The 21,348-nt window shown below is 41.1% G+C and overlaps 1 protein-coding gene across 1 annotated transcript; it reads left to right on the forward strand.

The window, feature by feature from the left end:
- The first annotated feature begins 372 nt into the window (after positions 1-372).
- Positions 373-19,601, forward strand: NIPSNAP2 (nipsnap homolog 2). The gene is made up of 10 exons (XM_081340624.1): positions 373-523; positions 6,595-6,734; positions 6,822-6,867; positions 7,633-7,727; positions 8,052-8,122; positions 9,668-9,808; positions 10,267-10,298; positions 12,588-12,682; positions 15,282-15,365; positions 18,070-19,601. The coding sequence occupies exons 1-10, from the start codon at positions 429-431 to the stop codon at positions 18,132-18,134; spliced, it is 864 nt and encodes a 287-aa protein (XP_081196750.1). The 5' UTR covers positions 373-428; the 3' UTR covers positions 18,135-19,601.
- The last annotated feature ends 1,747 nt before the right edge of the window (positions 19,602-21,348 follow it).

Below are 21,348 nucleotides of genomic sequence, written 5' to 3' on the forward strand. Positions count from 1 at the left end.
GGGAATATCTTTTGCTTTGGTAAACTATCAGTATATATCTAAAATCTCTCTCAAGGCTGCATTCCCTGCGGTATAGATTGGGAGGGGGAAAAATCCACCTACTACTCCTCCTGGGGAGGGTCCCATCTTAAACATTCTTCCATTTCCTCTGAATGAGATGGGTTTTTTTTGAACATGGCTAAACCTATAGAGGATTTGCAGGTAGGAAAAAGAGCAGTAGCGAGATTTATTCGCGGGCTGCTCTCTTAAAACCTTTTTTTGCTACCCCATTTAACCTTTCTTTCAATCGCGTCGTATTTGCAGATCGGCTCTTTCACACAGACACACACACCCGTCCCCTTCGCTACCCCAAGGCCCTCTAGTGGCTGTCCAGGTGCAACGCGCCCCACTCGCTCCGCTTCCCACCGCCGCCAGCGTAGGTGGTCAAGATGGCGGCCGGAGTGCTGCTGCGGGGGAGCGGGGGCCGCCTCCGGCGCGGCCCCTTCCCGGCACCGGGGGCCACTTTCCGTCTTTTCTACCTCAGGTGAGCGAAGCTGCAGAAAAGGGAGGGAAGAGTATCCTGAGCGCATCTTTCCCGCCCCGTCCCCTCTCCCGCGGCCGCCGTCATCCTCAAGGTCACGGGCGAATCAGGTGGTACCTAGGAGCTCCCCGTTTCCTTCGCTCTGGGCACTTGTGGGAGAGGGAAGAGTAGAGCTCCAGATCCCTGCAGAGAACGGCTGCAAACGTGTCCATGGATAGAGAGCGCGTGATAGGGCGCCCAGGCTGGATCTGTGTAACCCTTTTCAGAGCCCTTATGGTGCACCCCCTCCCCTCCCCTCCCCCCTGGTCCAGTGGCTGGTTTCTTGCAACACGCGTGCGCAAGGGACGAGTTTGGATTGTATGGTGGGGGCCGTGTTGGGTAAATCCCGACAGTTTATGGGTCAGGGTACCCTGACCCATAAACTGTCGGGATTATTAGAGGATGGAATCATGTAATAATCATCATGTGAAAGGACGTCCCGCTCAAGCTCTCTGCACGTGTAAATTAGGTCCTTCTCGAAATTCCCATAATTAAACCCCAGCCCCCAGCAAGCCAGTTTTGAGACACCCAGCCAATCCCATATTATATGTATATCTCATCTTTATTTCAACGTGTCCATTTGTGTCCTTATTAAATTGTGAGTGATTTTGGAGACCTTTATGATGGATTGTAGGTATCCTTTAACAGTAGTCATTGGGTAATATACTACAGTCCTCTGTCATTTCAGTATTATACACCAAATGCTATGTAAAGTAACCTGCAACTGTAGATTTTTCCTTCTTACTGCTTCCACTTGCAGTCCAGTGGACAATTCTTTCCCAGTGTGCTCTACTAAGAAGAAGCAAAATTTTATCAAGCCATTCCCCCTCCATTTACCTCCATCTTCGCTTCTTATGTGAAGCCCATTGTCTACCTTCTTGCCCATGAATTGACTGTTCCCCAATTACTTTATTTAACAGTGATATATGCCATCACCTGCCACCAAAGCCTTCTAGATTCTATATAGGACAGACAGGTCAGACTTTGTGCAAAAAAAAATGGGCACAAGATCAAACGGGCTGAATAAACACAGAACATTCTCAAGATATTTCATCACAAATCTTATCAAGTGGGAGAGAGCTGAGCACTGAAAGGTTTCAGGCTATCTCAGAAGGATTTAGCAAACAAGAGGGCCTTAAGCACATTTCAGCTGTTAATAAGGTTCCCATAATCTGACCTCCTCCTTTCGTCTGCAAAACTACCTTGTCTTCTCCATTGCTCACCCCAATTTATTTAAAGTCCACATAAATCATATCACTTTGCATCTGATCAAGTAAGCTTCTTCCCAAGAAAGCTTATACTTTAAATAACATTGTCCGTTTCAAACAAGGGCTACCAGACGCTTTTTGAATTTTATTTACCAGAGAGATCCATTACAGGTGGTCCTCAACTTACAACAATTGAGTCCAAAATTTCCGTTACTAAGCAAGGCAGTTGTTAAGTGAAATTTGTCCCAATTTAATTGCCTTTTATCATAGTTGTTAAGCAAATTACTGCAGTAGTTAAGTGAATCATGCGGTCATTAAGCAAATGAGGACCCAGATTGTTGGGAGCAATTAAGCTGACTTTGTAATAATGCCGCTTGGGGGGTGGTGAAAGCCCTAATAAGCAGGCATATACATAGAATGAAGGCTACTGCTAAGTTTGTAAGCCACCCTGAGTCTTCGGAGAAGGGCGGGATATAAATGGAATTAAAATAAATTAAATAAATAAAATAAAAATCTGGCTTTTGCTTGTTGGAAACCAGCTGGGAAGGTTACAAATGGTGATCTCATGACCCTGGGACAGTGCAACTGTTATAAATACAAGTCAGTTGCCAAGTGTTCAAATTTTGATCATGTGACCATGTGGATGCAGCAGTGGTCCTAAGTGTGAAAACAGTCATAAGTCATTTTTTCCCCCAGTGCCATTAGTAACTTCCAGTGGTCATTAAATGAATGGTTATAAGTTCAGGACTACTTGTACAAGTTTCCACATGGCTATAAAGTTTACTGAATGTTTTTAGATTAGTCACCATTGCTGTGCCCAATATATATGGGTCCAATTAGTTATGACCTTTAAAGCTGTTCATGGCATGGGACCAGTTACCCAAGCAATATCTTCTCCCAGTTATATTGTTGTGTCCCACTCAATCACACAGGGAGGATATGTTGTGGATCCCATCGGTTAAAGCAACGACTCCCAAACGTTTATGTGCCAAGGACCAGTTCCATGGAGGGCGTTTTTCCCTCAGACCGGGGGAGCATGGTTTCACGCATTGCCTGGATCCTGTGTGTGATCAGCCCCCATTCTCCTGGCCTTCAGAAAGACTGTTAAGACCTGACTCTGTCAATTGGCATGGGGGTCAAAGAGTGTTAGGCAACCCTGGAAATGGTTGATTTTGTGAGGGTGTTCTCTCCATTGTTTAAACTTTTAGTACAGTAACCCTATCTTTTAACTATGTTTTTAACTTTGTTGTTCTTTATGCTTTTATATTTTGTGACATATTTAGTGACATCAGTTAGGTGAGATGGGCAATATAGAAATGTGATGGATGGGTGGATGGATAAAATATGCATCATATGGTGGTTGTGAGGGAAAAATGGAGTGAAAAAACTAAATGGCTTAGAGCTGTGGTGGCGAACCTATGTCACATGTGCCACAGGTGGCACACAGAGTCCTCTCTCTGGGCACGCACACCATCGCCCCAGTCCCAGGCCTTCAGCTGGGTTTTATAAAATCTTTTCGCTTTAGGCCTCCGCCACTGTGTGCAAACAAAAAAGGTTCAATCAATCAATTTCAACTTCTCGCGGGGGGGGGGAAAAAAAGATCTCGCAAAGTTGGAATTGATTGAACTTTTTAGTCCCACCTTGTCTGCCGTTACCACCGTTACCACGCCCACCCAATTGGCCACGCCCACCCAATTGGCCACACCCACCCAATTGGCTACACCTATCCAATGGGCCATGCCCACTCGGCACCCAACAATATATAACTGGGTTTTGGGTTGCAGTTTGGGCACTCTGTCTCTAAAAGGTTCGCCATCACTGGCTTAGAGTCTTGGGCTCTCAGGTAAAAGGTGATATATAAAAGTAATAAATACAAACCTGTACCAGAACGTTTCCCCTGCCCTTTGCATCCCATATCTCAGTGTTTTTCAACCTTGACAACTTTAAGATGGATGGACTTCTACTCCCAGAGTTCCCCAACTAGCCATGAGTTGAAGTCCACCATCTTACTGAGGAATTCTGGGAATTGAAGTCCACCCATCTTAAAATTCCCAAGGTTGAGAAACACTGCCATCTCCTGATAATTCACAGGCACCCATACCAAGTCTCTTTCAAGTGATGGTTTAAACTATTTTATGCTTTTTGGCACTAGATACTTTCAGCTTGAGTTCTCCTTTCTAATTGCCCACCCATAGCAGTCTTCCCCAACCTGGTGCTTCCAGATATGTTATCCCAGTCAATTTTCTTTTTTAGCTTTGAGAGAGAATTGCTGATAGGGTGTAAAGAGGAACATATACTTTTACCTTATTATTCTTTATACTTTTAACTTTTTAAAAATAAGAAAAGCGTAGTCCCTTATCCATATCTGTTAATCACAGCAGCTCAGTGTCTCTTTGTACCACAAGATGAGCAGCATATAAATTTGGTAAATAAAAATAAATACATTCACACTGAGATCATTCAAAATGCCCTCAAGGAAGTTACTGAAACAACTGGTGATGATCCAAGCTATTATTTATTGAAAAGAGTGAGTCACCAAACCCCATGTTTTAGGGGGCCCAAAGTAAGGTCAGTGTGAATAGGTTACCCATGTATAGTATACATGAGTGCAGTAAACACCATTAAGGAATGATAGAGGCTAGTGTTTGGTAACAAAGGCTGTATAAAAATGTTCTGATTGAGCTACTAAATCCAAAGCGTAGAAGGCACTATATAAAGATGTTCTGTAATGCATTGTTTATACTTTGTTAAAGAGTATGCTTGATAACAATGTACAGGCAATTCAAATGTCCTTGAGATATTCTAGTTTCCTAGGAAACAGGGTTTTCTCACAAACCAAGCAATGAGGCCCGGGAACTCTTGGTCATGTCATATTGTTTGATCCACTTCTACCCACTTAAGTCAAATCGTTTGTGACATGAATTAAGAAGCAAGAATGATACTTCAATAATATGACATCACTATTTGTGGTTGTACCTTGTATTAATATCTTGTACATAGAACATTCTGAATATATATTAGAACATGGCTTAGAGCCACTGTCAAGGCCTACCTTGTGGCAATAAGGGTGGTGAAGCATCACTAGTTCTTTACCATTATTGCATCTGTGGAAAGCCATCTCACGGCCTTTTTTCAGGTGGATTTGCTCACTGTTGAACCCTGGCCTTGTTGCATGTCTGAGGGACATACCTGGGGAGGATTCTTGCCTGATTATCTGGGAAGGGTTTGAACCTGTTGAACCTGAGGAAATGGACAGGATCCTTAGGACTGTATGCTTAACTTCCTGCTCTGTAGACCCCTGCCCCTCCTGCTTATTAAAGCAATGGGTGTGTGTGTGTGAGGAATGTTTGTTGTGTTAATAGGTTGTAGCAGAGTTGAATTTTTCTTTGAGCAAGAAGGTTGTTCCTTCTTATCTCTTTTGATTTCCTATTCGCTACACCAAATTAATTTTTTTTTAAAGATACAAAGTTTCTGCTTTGTTTTGAAAAGTCCCCATTGCTCCACAGTGGAAATTATCATCTCAATGTCACTAGTGCAGGATTATTTCCAGGGATATCTTCTTGATTTGGTAAGGCCACACCTGGAATACTGCATCCAGTTTTGGTCACCACGATGTAAAAAAGATGTCGAGACTCTAGAAAGGGTACAGAGAAGAGCAACAAAGATGATTGGGGGACTGGAGGCTAAAACATATAGGGAACGGTTGTTGGAATTAGGTATGTGTAGTTTAACAAAGAGAAGGGTGAGGGGTGACATGATAGCAGTGTTCCAATATCTCAGGGGCTGCCACAAAGAAAAGAGAGCCAAGCTATTCTCCAAAATACCTGAAAGCAGGACAAGAAGCAACAGATGGAAACTAGTCAAGGAGAGAAGCAACCTAGAACTAAGGAGAAACTTCCTGACAGTTAGAACAATTAACCAGTGGAACAACCTGCCTCCAGAAGCTGTGAATGCTCCAACACTGGAAGTTTTTAAGAAGAGACTGGACAGCCATTTGCCTGAAATGGTATAGGGTTTCCTGCCTGAGCAGGGGGTTGGACTAGATGACCTCCAAGGTCCCTTCCAACTACTACTACTACTACTACTACTACTACTACTACTACTACTTATTATTATTATTATTATTATTATTATTATTATTATTATTATTATTATTATTATTATTATTATTATTATTATTATTCCAGATATAGTTGTCAAGCTATGCTTGCACTCTAAAATCCTTGAAAAAGTTCTCTGACAACACACTAGTTACTTAAGACTTCTTTAAAATTGTGCTTTCTTTTTTACCAAAATAAAGAATATTGACAAAAGATATTTAAAAACAGAAGAATATAGCGGTAAACATTTTAAAAAATACATTTGTATCTTTTATCTGTGTGCATGCATATAAGCTTATCCAATTTTTTTTTAATTGAAAAGTTTTACAGTACATTTTTTAAATAGAAAAAACTCACTCCCTCCCCCTCCCCTCCCCTCCTCTCCCCTCCCCCCTCCCCGACTTCCCAGAGCTGAATACAGGGTATAAACTTACAAACTTAAGCTACAATATGCTAACAACAAAAATAAAACATTAAATTCTATCGCACTTTAACTCTCCATAAACATAACTATATTACTAACAAATAACAAGTAACTAATAATACATCTTATAAAACCACTACTTATTCAAATGCTAAATGAAACTTTTTAGTCCAAAGCTTATCCAAATTTTAAATTTACATAAACATAATTTTACCTAAAAAGATATTTGTACAAAAATAAATGCAATGTTGGGAATTAACAATGAATATGATTTAGATTTTATACTTTGACCATTTCTTGCAGGGGTCTTGCCTTATCACATAACCAATCTGGAGAAGAAAGTTGGTTAAAATCACTGTTTGTCCGCAAGGTTGATCCCAGGAAAGATGCTCACTCTAACCTCTTAGCCAAAAAGGAGACTAGCAGCCTTTATAAATTGCAATGTGAGTGTCTATTTCTATATTTAATATTTCTCTATTAGAGTTTGTGCCTTTCTCTCAACCTTTTAACATGGATGTTTGATGTTTCAGTTCACAACGTCAAACCGGAATGTCTAGACTCCTACAACAAACTTTGGTAAGTCCTATATCCGGCTAGATGCTTTCAAATCCAGGTATCATATTCTAAATCTTATGCATATTTGCTTAGGAGCCAATTTTATGAAGTCAGTAAGACTTCTAGGTAGACATACCTACAGTAAGATTAGGCAAATAGTTCGTCTGCTCGCTTGAAAGGAGCAAGAATAAGTTATCTCAGGTTATAAAATGGATAGTATTTGAACTCTGTGTTGAAACAGATTGCCAAAAAAAAAATTGGTACAACAGAGAGCTAGAATCTTTTCCCCATAGGCATTTTTGTACATGCAGGGAGATTTTGCATACTGTAAGATAAGCCATGAACCACAAAGTCTCCTATGGTTCTGTTGTTCAGCATTCTACCACCTCATTCTGCTCAATGTGTAAAAGTCATAATTATGCTACTAAATATGAGAAAAATTCATTTATTAACTGTGTAGAAATACTCTTGAAGGACTCTTCTTAAAAGAAATAAAAATGCAGATTTTCCTTTGTCAAGGTCCATTTAGAATGCCAACTTCAGGTGATTTTAAAGTATCTAGATTCTAACAAGGATTCTTAGCCACTGATATGTTAGAGATTTTTCACATCATGAAAATCCAATTTCCAGGAGCACCAGGGATTCAGCCTAGATTGTGTTGGATACTGATAGATAATAAAAGTGTTAGTGACAATCAGTTGTCACCAGTACTGTAAATACTTTGGGAGTAAGCGAAGTTGATAACATGCAGCTTATATGCATTCCTTTTGTTTTTGTTTTAATCAGTCAAAAAGTTCTGCCAAAGATCCATGAAGGGAAGGAGTATCCATGTACACTGGTGGGGACATGGAACACGTGGTACGGAGAGCAAGATCAGGCTGGTAGGAGATAAGACATATAGCAGAATGCAAAATTACTCCAATGTTTGAAAAAGATGTTTTGTTGCAGTTTGGATGTGAAGTTGCAAAGAGTGGGCAAGAATGGGCAAGAAAAAATGGATCTACTATATACAAAGTAGATTAACAGAGGGCTGATTACAGGCAGCTGATCAGACTCAAGTCCTGCAGAGTCTAAGAAAGAGCAAAACTGACTCAGCAAAATTCAAATGTTCTATGGAATACTTATATCTGATTCAGCAGATGGAAGCAACCTATGTATCTCCAGTAAGAAAAAATAACTCTCAAATATGCATCTTTTGATTTCAGTCCATCTCTGGCGATATGAAGGTGGCTATCCAGCCCTTACAGAAGTCATGAGTAGACTTCGAGATGATAAGGTAGAATTGTGTGATTTCTATCAACACTTTCTAATCTTTTTTGTAACTTCTGGTCTGGAGTTTCCCTTCCTCTCATGAAGAAAAAGTATCTTACTCTTGTTTTGTTCTGGATACTTTGCAGATGACTTTGCCCAGTGTCTTGTTCTCCCCACACCCCAATCCCTTTAAAAACAAACAGGGCTATATCAGAGAGGAAAATGAAAAAAGCTGCTTATGATTGATGATATATGAAAAAAAAATCTGTGGCCATATGGAAGAGACTTTGGGCTTGAAAGTGGCTGCTTGAGAGCCTCTTGGTCTAATGGAATATAGTCCTCGGGATGCATTGCCATGAAAGCTCAGCTCCTCTTATCTACTTCTATTTGCAGGGTTATCTAATTGTCTACTGTAAAATTATAAGACATAGACCACTTTCTGACATGTTCCTGTAAGCTTACTATCTCTACCAAGAATTCATGTCTACTTATATACTGCTCAAAAAATTAAAGGGAACACTTAAACAACACAATGTACTGTATTTAATAGTAGGATGTCTTATCTTGTGTTCCCTTTATTTTTTTGAGCAGTATATTTTAGAAACGTTTTCTACAAGCTTCATCACCATGTATTAGTGGCCCAATTTTATTTGGAGCTATACCCCATTATCCTGCTTTATAAAAAAAATGGAGTGCTCTGACCATTTATTTATGATATCTTTCATACTATTTAAGAAAAAGATGAGTGGTTTTATGTCAACATATCATAGTTTTATAACTATATAAAATTGTCTACTGCTTCGTCTTAATTACAGTTGACATGTTTTAATCCAGTCTTCCTCAACCTGGTGCTCTCTACATGTGTTGACCTTCAATTCCTAGAATCACTGTTGGATATGCTGATGAGAGATTCTAGGAGTTGAAGCCAAATAAATTTAAATTATACCAGGTAAGGAAAAGCTACTTTAAAGACTATACTATTTTTCAATTATATGAGATTTCTTCTTATTGTTCTCACACTCCTTTTTCTCTCTCTTGACTTTAAAATGATTAGCTTATGTACCTCAAATCTTATATAAAGTAAAGTATATTCAAATAGTATTTATATCATCACTGACAAGTCTAGAGTTGGGTGCCTATTAGGAATCACTCATATTAATTCATTCATTGATTCATTTATTGATTCATTGATTGATTCATTTTCTATAGCCCCCAACTCAACCAAGTGACCTTGCACAGCTTACAATTTTAAAATTATGAAACAATTAAAACAATTTAACAAATATTAAAACAATAAAAACATCCACAAAACAAATCTAAACAACAGCCATGATGATTAATGAACTAATAGTAAAGCAAAAGTGACAGGACCCTTAACACATTCCAGGCCCTATGTCCAGCTACATAGCCAAGTTTTTAAAGCTTTGTGAAAAGCCAACAAGATTGGGGCATTCCCTTATGGATATTTAAAGAGAATCTAGATAAATTCTTTTTTAAATTTGTCTATTCATAATACTCTTAAGAAATCCAGTATGTATGTATGTATTTATTTATTTATTTATTTATTTAGGAATTTACAGAGTTTCGCAAAGCAAGAGGAAGCATGCTTCTGTCACGCAAGAATCAGTTGCTCTTGGAGTTCAGCTTTTGGAATGAACCTGTTCCCAGGCCAGGACCCAATATCTATGAATTAAGGTCTTATCAATTACGTGTGAGTGGGGTTTTTTCCCACAGGTATAGAGCTTGCATAACCTTTTTTTAAAGTAGAAGCATACTTATTTTCCGTACAATCTCAGAACTTAGCCTGCATCCTATTGGATTAACCGTAGTTAATTACTCAGAAATAATGCCTTAAGAGTGTGTACTTGTGGAAGCTTATTCAGATAATACAACTGGTAGACAAAATGGCAGTTTACCGTAGTTCTTGATAGAAATGCCTAACTAGAGTGCCAATACTACCTGCGTTTGTTTTCTACTGAAAATTCTACTTTTTGACAATAGTGTCATATTTTTGATGAAGTAAGCACTTCAACTGCTAACCATGTTAAGTCATTGTTCTTGTGTTGCTTTTAAAAAGAAACTGAAATGGTTTCTAGAAACAAGGGTAAATTCTCAATTTGTGGCTGAGAAGAAGTCCTTTTAAATCTAATGTATTTTGTTTCTTTTCAGCCTGGAACAATGATTGAATGGGGCAACTACTGGTAAGAGCCATAATGTATTGAAGATGGCTTTTTAGACTGACTTCCTTGCAATTATAAGTTTATATGCTGCTTCCAGTATTTAAGCAGGGGTTGGAAGGGAATTACTAAAAACAAAAATAATTGTGCAAGATTAACTAGGTGTCATTTAATTCAACATTCTATTTCCCAAATACCTGTTGAGATGATGAGGAATGTGATTGTCCCATTCAACCTTAGCATCTTTTATTGTTCTGAACAGCTCAAGAAAAAATCTTATCAGAAGCCTTCATATATATTTCTAAGCATAGCTTATGCCAGTGACCTTCTGCTTGCTCATTCACCCTTACCTGATTCTCTGTTAACTCAGAAGGGCAACCCATTTTATGCTAAACAAACCCATTACTAGGAAAAATAAAGGTGCATGTTAGAAAATGAAAATGAGAAGAATTTTCTAGCTTTTTAGGAATAAAACATGTACATGAGTATTGTTGGTATAAATAATGACAAGAATAAATCATACCTATAACACAGTTTATATCTTTTATTTTTAGATGTGCAGAATTTTATGACTAGGTTGAGCCTCAGACTCCCCTGCAAAATGAGAAGAGTAGGAGCTTGCTTTGTTGAATTGATTGTAAATATAAGTAAAATTAAGTTATGTAGCATTGCCACATCAAGCTGACAATTATTTTGGATAACATCCTCGTGAGTAGTGTTGGCCACAAATGTTTTTAAACTAAAGGACAAAGTAAGAATTTGTTCCAGACATATTCATACACTGATCCTATTTTTTCTAGTTCAAGACTATATTAATATAAATCATTAGGAAAATGTCACTTTTATCTGACTTTCTATATAAAGTGACTGGTCTGTTATTTTAGGACAGGCTAATTAACCCTAGAATCAGAACTGCCTGAAAACAACCATATGTAATAAAAGAAATCCTTTGTATAACGCAGCCGCTGGAATCCTGAAAATAAGGAACCTTGAAGAGTTATGGCTAGTCATCATAAACAGTAGTGCTTGAAACTGTCTTAACTTAGCATAAGCAGTTTGATATGAAATATCAGTAACATGATTGAGGACAGAACTGGAGAATTTAGAAAAGTTGTTGAATGACAAATACCATCCTGGGCCCCACTCATCATGACAGCATCTAAAGGACATCTGCTGGATCCTGGCCCTTGGCAAATTGAATTGGTGTTTGCAAAACCTGATTTCAAACCCTCCGAATTCTGAAGTGGTCCTGGACAAATTGTTCAGGGCTGGTTCTTGTTCTTCAGGAAGACTATCCTGCCAGATTTGTTTTAATAAAATATATAATCACCCTGTCAACAAAAGTGCGTATAGTCAAGGCTATGGTCTTCCCAGTTGCAATGTATGGGTGTGAAAGTTGGACCATAAGAAAGTCTGAGCGCCAAAGAATTGAGGCCTTTGAACTCTGGTGCTGGAGAAGACTCCTGCGAGTCCCTTGGACTGCAAGGCCATCAAACCGGTCAGTCCTAGAGGAGATCAACCCTGACTGCTCTTTAGAAGGCCAGATCCTGAAGCTAAAACTCAAATACTTTGGCCACCTAATGAGAAGGAAGGACTCACTGGAGAAGAGCCTAATGCTGGGAAAGATTGAGGGCAATAGAAGAAGGGGACGACAGAGAATGAGGTGGCTGGATGGAGTCACTGAAGCAGTAGGCGTGAGCTTAAATGGACTCCAGAAGATGGTAGAGGACAGGAAGGCCTGGAGGAATGTTGTCCATAGGGTCGCGATGGGTCAGACACGACTTCGCAGCTAACAACAACAACATAATTTTAATTTAATTTAATTTATTAATATTTCTATACCGCCCTTCTCCCGAAGGACTCAGGGCGGTGAACAGGGCAAGAATAAAAAACACAGAATTACAAAAGTTAAAAAATGATTAAATACATGCCCACTAAAAAACAATTAATACATAGTAAAACCCCAATAAAATACAATAAAAACCCCACCAATCCCCCATCAGGCCAACCAGAGTTTGGTTTAAGATGGGTAACTCTACAAATGTTTTAAATAAATAAAAAATGATTGTGAAATCATTAATGGATTCAGTATAATAATTTATATTATAAGTAACCTACATAAAGCTGAATTACACCTTGGTGCTGTAACTGCTATTGGCTTCTGGTCTTCCAAACTATTTCTATTGCTCTAAATATTATTTATAGCAATGTGTGGCTCTGCAATCTGTTGCTTATTGCTGTGACTGAAATATGACACAGCATTTATGTCAACTGCAGCGTTTGGTTTGTAAACATCTGTCTCCTTACTTTCAGGGCCCGGGCTATTCGTATCCGGCAGGATGATAAAGAAGCTGTTGGTGGATTTTTCTCACAGATTGGGCAGTTATACATGGTCCATCATCTTTGGGGTAGGACTAGACTTCAGTGTTATCCTCTAGGCCACGGGTGTCAAACTCGCCACATCACATGATGTGTCGTGACGTATTGCGACTTTTTTCACATTGCCGGAGCTGGGGTGGGCACGGCCTCTGCATGATGCAACCGGCCCATGGGCTGGCAGTTTGACACCCCTGCTCTAGGCCACGGGTGCCTAATTCCAATTGGCTTGAAGGCCATGTCAGGGCCCACAATGTGGATAGGTTTTAATTTGGGGGAGGTTTGAGAGATTAATAACAGGGTTGGAAGGGACCTTGGAGGTCTTCTAGTCCAGCCCTCTGCTCAAGCTGGAAAGCCTATATCATTCCAGATAGGTGGCTTCTCCGGTTTTTTCTTAAATGCCTTCAGTTATGGAGCATCCACAACTTCTGAAGGCAAGCTATTCCACTGATTAATTGTCCTCACTGTTAGGAAATGTCTCCTTAGTTCTAGGTTGCTTCTCTCATTGATTAGTTTCCATCCACCGTTTCTTGTTTTGCCTTCTGGTCCTTTGGAAAATAGGTTGATCTCCTCTTCTTTGTTGATGATTAAAAGAGGTGAAACAGGTGCTTGAAGCACCTGCAAAGCTCAAGGCACACATTTTTTTCCCATTAACCCCATGCTTGTCAAGGGACCAGAAATACAACAAAAAGACTGAAAGCTTTGGTCTTGCTCTGGTGCACCGGAGGTTGCAAAAGTGAGGTTGGCAGGCTGCACATTTTGTACTCCTGCCTTGGATATATACCGTATATACTTGAGTATAAGCCGAATTTTTCAGCCCACTTTTTGGGCTGAAAAATTCCACTTCGGCTTATACTCCAGTCAACAAAAAAAACTTACCGAGGACTTGTGCGCGGCCGAGGCTTTGGTGCTTCCGGGATCGCGCGCACCTCTCCCAAGCCACCGCCGTCTGCAGACCTGCCGAAGTTTGGGGAGGTTTGGGGAGGTGCGCGCGCACCTCCCCAAACCTCCCCAAACGTCGGCAGGTCTCCGGACCTCCGTGCCCTGCCTGCCTGCTTCTTTCCGCTGCGGAAAGAAGCAGACCTCCGCGCCCTCCTTGCCTGCTTCTTTCCGCTGCGGAAAGAAGCAGACCTCCGCGCCCTGCTTGCCTGCTTCTTTCCGCTGCGGAAAGAAGCAGACCTCCGCGCCCTGCCTGCTTGCTTCTTTCCGCTGCGGAAAGAAGCAGACCTCCGCGCCCTGCCTGCTTGCTTCTTTCCGCTGCGGAAAGAAGCAGACCTCCGCGCCCTGCTTGCCTGCTTCTTTCCGCTGCGGAAAGAAGCAGACCTCCGCGCCCTGCTTGCCTGCTTCTTTCCGCTGCGGAAAGAAGCAGACCTCCGCGCCCTGTTTGCCTGCTTCTTTCCGCTGCGGAAAGAAGCAGACCTCCGCGCCCTGCTTGCCTGCTTCTTTCCGCTGCGGAAAGAAGCAGACCTCCGCGCCCTGCTTGCCTGCTTCTTTCCGCTGCGGAAAGAAGCAGACCTCCGCGCCCTGCTTGCCTGCTTCTTTCCGCTGCGGAAAGAAGCAGACCTCCGTGCCCTGCCTGCCTGCTTCTTTCCGCTGCGGAAAGAAGCAGGCAGGCAGGGCACGGAGGTCCGGAGACCTGCCGACGTTTGGGGAGGTTTGGGGAGGTGCGCGCGCACCTCCCCAAACCTCCCCAAACTTCGGCAGGTCTCCGGACGGCGGCGGCTTGGGAGAGGTGCGCGCGATCCTGGAAGCACCGAAGCAAGTCCTCGGTAAGCTCCGGGCGGTCACTTGCTTCGCGTCTCCTGAGGGAAGGGGGGGCGACTGGAGCGGGCGTGTTTCCTCGCCTGCTGGGCGCCGCAATTTGCCCGGGGAACGCGCGGGCCCCGAATGGCAGCGTGGAGCGAGGAAGCGGACAGCCAGGGCTTCCCCGAGAGCCGCGGCCACACAGGGTATTCCTGTGTATTCAGGCTTGCAAAATGGCGGATCGAGCCTCTGCTGGCGGCAGAGGCTTGCAGAGCGCGGATCCAGCCTCCGCCAGCGGCGGAGGCTTGCAGAACGGCGGATCGGCTTATACTCGAGTCAACAACTTTTTCCAGTTTTTGGGGGTGAAATTGGGGGTCTCGGCTTATACTCGAGTCGGCTTATACTCAAGTATATACGGTACTTCATTATGCCTTCTATTTCAGTCCAAACGTAAGAGCAAATTCAACTATTATTTGCATCCTTTTAACGTTCCCTTGGATAACATGGATTTTGTTCATGTTAAAATGGCAATATTCACTGTTTTCTTCTCCCATATTCTGAGTCATTCCCTGGCCTCCATAGCACCATACTACTTTATTTTTCTTTTATAGATAGCTAAGAGTTCTTCAACGTGAACTGTTGGTATCCTGGGTCATCTGCCTAGGAACTCAGCTTTGTTTCTGTTAGAAGCTAAATCACTTTGAAGTGCTCTTGGCCATCCTGGAAGAATGAAAAATAAAATGAATGACCAGTATCAGGAGGATATATGTCAAATGGTACATTGACGCCTGTAGCTATCACACTGAATGGCATTTTGTTGTAATTTAAGCGTATTGATGGCTATCACATCACTGAAGCTACAAATCTTTTTTCTACGAATGCTTCCAGCTTACAAAGACTTGCAGACGAGAGAAGACATAAGGAATTCTGCCTGGAACAAGCACGGATGGGATGAGCTCGTGTATTATACGGGTAACAGTTTAAACCTTACAGCTCTTGCTTGAATAGCATGCAGAAGCCGTGGCCGGAGGTGCCTATGCTCAACTTTGACTAGTGTACCAGTTTGCAGCCTTACTTGGAGCAGAGAAGGTGGCTACAGTAACTCAGAGACAACTCTGGGCAGCGTACAAATATTAAATAGCCTGGGACACTTTTTTTAAAAAATTCCATTTATATCCCGCCCTTCTCCGAAGACTCAGGGCGGCTTACAAGCTTAGCAGTAGCCTTCATTCTATGTATATGCCTGCTTGTTAGGGCTTTCACACACACCCCAAGCGGCATTACAAAGTCAGTTTATTGCCCCCAACAATCTGGGTCCTCATTTTACCTACCTCGGAAGGATGGAAGGCTGAGTCAACCTTGAGCCTGGTGGGATGCGAACCTGCACTAATTGCAGGCAGCTGGTGTTACTTAAGGAGGCATTAGCCCACTGCTCCACCAAGGCTCCTGTATCCCTTAGTATCAGTATCAGTATCCCTTGTATCAGGCTGCTCTTAAAGATTACCCAGAAACTCCCAAGTGCTCCAGAGTGCAGTGGCCCACATACTTATTGGCTCCTGGAGATGAGAGAGATTTTACCAATTTGTGGACCCTGCAGTGATTGCTGTTTGGCTTGCAGGTGTATAAGAGGCTCTGGTTTGGACCTATAAAGCATTTTATGAGACAGTCAGCATACTATACCTACAAGACTCTGTGTTTCAGCCAGTGTCAGTTCAGTCTGCGAGAACTTTCAGGGAGAAACTGCTGAGAAATTTAGGAAGAGAGGCTGAAGCTAGAAGGGACTGCTGTTCTATGGCAGCCTCCCACTTTGGAGCAGCCTCCTTGCAGGAATAATATTATGCTGAGAACTCTTTTCAAGGGCATTCTCTCAAGCTGATCCTGTATAGGACACTGCTTTTGAATTCTTTTCCCCCTGTTCTTATCAGTTCTTACCTCTCGCTTATATAATTCTGGATGGCCCCTCTTGGGATTTTGATGTTGCAACTTGTTCTGAATTTTGTTTAAGCCTCTCGGAGGCATTAGATTGCAATAGGGTAGAAATTTTGTCAATGAATAAAAAAAAGTAAATAAATTACTTGTGTAAGGTGTTGTGGCCCTGAAACCTTTTAGTTTTTTCTCTTAGTTGTTTCCTCTTTAGATACAATTCTCTTCTCCAAGGACCTGTGGTCCTCAGGACGAGGCTGACAGATGGCTAATTAGGAGTTTTTGCGCTGTAACTAGAGATGGATTAGTTTAGCAAAGCATTTCAGACCATACCTCCATACTTATTTATATGTGATAAAGATTAAAGATAAAGTTTTCTACTGGGGATGGGTGCTGGGATCAGCAAAGCTAGGGATTTGGGGAGACAATATCAGCAATGATGCTCATCACGTGTGGAGCTTGTTATGCTCTCAGGGCTGAGAGTATAGGTAGTCCTCGACTTACAACAGTTCAACTTAGCGATCGTTCAAAGTTACAACGTCACTGAAAAAAGTGACTTATGACCGTTTTTCACACTTAACAACCACTGCAGCATCCCAATGGCCACGAACCAAATTCAGACCACCCGACTCATATTTATGACAGTCGCAGAGTCCAGGGGTCACGTGATCATCTTTTTCGACCTTCTGACAAGCAAAGTCAATGGGGAAGCCAGAGTCACTGAACAATCGTGTTACCAACTTACCAACTGTAGAGACTCACTTTAACAACTGGCAAAAGATTGTAAAATGGGGCAAAACTCACTTAACAAATGTAGCAACAGAAATTGTGGTCGTATGTTTAGGACTACCTGTACAGGCTTTGAAGCTGCCAAGTCTGAAGACAGAGAGCTGGAGACCAGACAAATTTTATTATCAAATCAAAGAGTGACTACTCTCCATTTCCAAGATGAGAAATGAGCAACCCGAAATCTGGACAGGAGAAAGACATGTAAGGTTAAAATCCTCAGGCTCTTATATGTAGAAAACTGGGTTGCTAGACTCTGTAGTCAGTGATAGGGCTGTGGTGTAAACAGATTGCCTATTTGAATCATGTCCTTGACTCTTCTACTTCCAGCCCCTGAGTACCAGCTGAGTTTCTGGGGAGTTATTGCTATGTCCAGATGCTGCTTTGATAAAGGAGGCCTTTTAGCTCAGGATTTCTAATTATTCTGCCTCCCTTTCCCTTTTTTATTTTCCTGTTGTCACTGTTTGTTTCTCTGTTTCTCAACCTCATCCCACTCTAGGCTCCTTCTCATGCGTTGCTCTTCTCTCTTATCTAAACTCTCAGAAAAGTTTCGAAATGCTGCAGAACAAAGCTGCCATCACATGTGGTATTGGGATTTCCCCTACGCTGCATCTTTGTGCATGTAAAGCTGCTTAGAGCAGAGGCATCCAGGAGTGGGGTCAAGATTGTGGTTATAACTGCAGGAGGGAAGCCCTGCCGTTTTTGTATCATATACCTGTGTAAAAAGGTGGTGCTTCATTTGCACATTTGCAACTGCCGTATTGGATGCTACTGAGTTGGTTCTCGGTGTAACTGCAGATATTAGGCATGACTACAGCTTTTTATATAACACCTCCAACCACTTCTGAATAAATGTTTACAGTTGTGGCTACTTTCACCGGCTCTTTGGGCTGCAGGAATGTGCCTTGTATTTCCTTTGGCTGGCTGTGTCATATGTATCACCTTATTTGTTTTTATTTATTTTCAGTGCCACTTATTCAGGAAATGGAATCCAGAATTATGATACCCTTGAAGATTTCTCCACTTCAATAAAGCTACTGGTCAGCTGATGCCTATGCATTGATTTAAAGTGACTTTTTTGTTGTTGTTTTTTAGTTAATTTTGATGGCATGTGTTTGGCAGTAAAAACCTTGATGTCCCAAAGTATTATATACTGAGGCTGGTAAATAAGAACTCTTTTCTTCGGATTCTGCAGGAGCACTTACAAATCTATTTGGAAGATTTGCAGGCTGATCATTTAAGTCTTAGCTTTCAACCATATAACTTACACGTGCACAAGCATTTGTACAGCCAGCAAACACTGATGGAAACATACATGCTTCAGTGAAAGTTGCATGAGCTCTAACCATTTGAACATCTACATTTTATTACAGGGAGACTTGTCAATTGAACATTTTCGCCTTCATATCTGCTTATTCAGCCTATTGGGCTTTGTGGTACAAATCATTGGTGGGGAAAGCCTTCTTCTGCTTCCCCAGATTTGTGTAGAGGGCAAATGGCACTGTTGCTTTCTTCTTTCTAGGAAAGGTGTACCTCAAGAATGTTTGTTAGCAGTTGCTCCTAAGAGCAAAGGTGTTTCCTGTGTCTGTAGTATTGCTAAAAGTCACCAATCTTCACTCAAAGACACTAGGAATGTAGATGCGGAGTTATAGAATATCAGAAGAAAAACATCTGGAAGTTTTAAATATAGTTTGATGTGCAAATACCTGTGCAATTTGCATCTTGTCAGCCTTTACTCATAAGTAAGTCCCATTGTGTTTAGTAAGACCAATTTCCCCCAAAAGTGGAGCTGTTGTCAATAGGGGAAAAAGAGATGATTAAATCTTCCTCTGTTTCTCATTTTTCTTCAAGACCTTCCCTCTCATATTTCTTTGTTGGAAGCTCTGCACTTAATTGCAGAGAACGGCACTCATCCCCTTGCTTCTCATCTGTAAATACCCCATCCTGATTGCTCTGTTTCAATGAAGAGTCAGTGGTAAAAAGTCCCCCAGAATGTATTGTAGACGGCTGTGCAGTTAGATGAGATTCAAGCCATATGTCTTCTGCTTTGGGATGACCTTCAGTGTAACATATCTAGAGAATTCCCTAATCTGTAGCATGAGAATCAGCTAAAGAACGATCAGTGTCTTAAAATATTTTATAAACACTCCTAAACGTACACAGGATATGAACTGATTTTTTTAAAAAAAAAACATTATTTCAAGTATTTCTGTGGGATTCTTTTGTAGATGATAATTCGGAAAAGGTAATAAAAAGATTGCCTATTAAATTACTTAAAATAAAGACAAATTAATGTTTCTGCCATGTCTAATTGTCTGGTTTTGATTTTCTTTTAGAATAGATGGATTTTTTTATATGTGTGTATAATGTAGATACATTGAAGTGATTATCTTGTAACTTGATGAATCAGTGTAATACACTGTTATCTATCATCTATGATGTATCCAACATTTCAATAATTTTGGCAAAACATAATAAAATCCTATTGATTTTCTCATATCATGGGCATTATTTGAGTTTTACTGATTATTATTAGATACTGTTTCCTTTTGCTTGGAGACAGAATATAAACTCTCATTGAATTCACTGAACTGAATTTCCTTACATAAGGTATTTTAATCTGACTTGTGGAGCTGGAATGACAGAATAGTACATGAAAAGACAATTCACCCCATAATAGATGAATAGAATTATTTGTGCTTTAATAAGGATAGCATTCTAGGGACGCGGTGGCTCAGTGGGTTAGGATGCTGAGCTTGTCGATCAGAAGGTCGGCAGTTTGGCAGGTCGAATCCCGAGTGCCGCGTAACAGAGTGAGCGCCTGTTACTCGTCCCAGCTTCTGCCAACCTAGCAGTTTGAAAGCACGTAGAAATGCAAGTAGAAAAATAGGGACCACTACGGTGGGAAGGTAACAGCGTTCTGTGCGCCTTTGGCGTCTAGTCATGCCAGCCACATGACCACGGAAGATGTCCTCGGACAAGCGCTGGCTCTTCAGCTTTGAAACGGAGATGAGCACCGGCCCCTAGAGTCGGAAACAACTAGCACGCACGTGCGGGGGAACCTTTACCTTTAAGGATAGCATTCTAGAGACCACTCTGACTGATTTTCACACAACAGGATTGTCCACAAGACCAGGCTGATAGAGGAAGACATGCTTCTCTGGAGAAATGTTCTGAGGATAGCTGAAAAAGAAGCTGCACAACCATCTTGATCCACAATAAATACTTCCTGGGAGATTCCAGGGCCTGCTCCACCGGAGGATCCACCAAATACTAAGTATCTAGTCTTTGCTGACTTTTAGTCATCAACTGGATTTTGTAACCCAGATGTAATAAATCAAGCTCCACTCCTGGTAATTTAATGCATACATTTGTGTTGGTTTCTTGGCAATAGAAGTAGTTTCCCATTGCTTTCTTCCAAGATGGTTTTTGACTTCACAATCTTGCTCTAGCTCTGGGACTCCCTGTAATTTTCCATCCACGTCCGTACTAACATGCCATGCCACAAAATATTAACTAGTTATTTGGCTGGACCTGTGGGTGAAAGGCTGGAGGTTTCAATCTTCCTTGTCTAGAAGCGCACTGAATCTACACAGTTTGGGTTGACTTCTTGTCCTGGTGCAGCAGTTTGGGACTTAGTGCTGCTATCCAGTATCTTCCCTCTAATTCTAGTTTGAGAAAAGGAAGACTTATACAACCTGTACTATCTTAGTAGCAAATAAAAGGTAAAAAAAAGGATAAATATATATATTAGCCTCACAAAGGATAAAATCAAAACTTTTTTGTAAAAATAAAGTCACCCAAAAGATAACAATCTATGTAAACTCAAATTACAAAAAGGCATGCAATGTTTATGGCAGACCACAAGATGGTGTTACTCTACTCTAGCGATCATGGGCAAAAGATCCCCTTTGTTATATATTACTTCCAAATAAATTACCGGTAATAAAGAAGTAAAAATAAAAAGTGCATATTGAACTAGAACTAGGAATTAGAATATATTTTCTAGGACACTTAGACAAAAGAAATTGAAATTGATTGCAACATATAATTAGAGCAGTTATTCCTTTCTTACAAATATGAGGAACCAATATCATTTATACTTATGTTAATAAAAATAATACGCGGTGACAGTAAAGGTCCTTTATTACTATCTCTGCCCATAAAGTATGGTGATAAAGCATTCCCACTTGTAACTGGTCACTGTGGCTGGGAGACTGGTGCTAGGTTCCAGCTGACACTCTGC

The sequence above is a fragment of the Vipera berus genome (genome assembly GCF_964194415.1).
Source record: "Vipera berus genome assembly, chromosome: 1".
Taxonomy (NCBI): Eukaryota; Metazoa; Chordata; class Lepidosauria; order Squamata; family Viperidae; genus Vipera; species Vipera berus.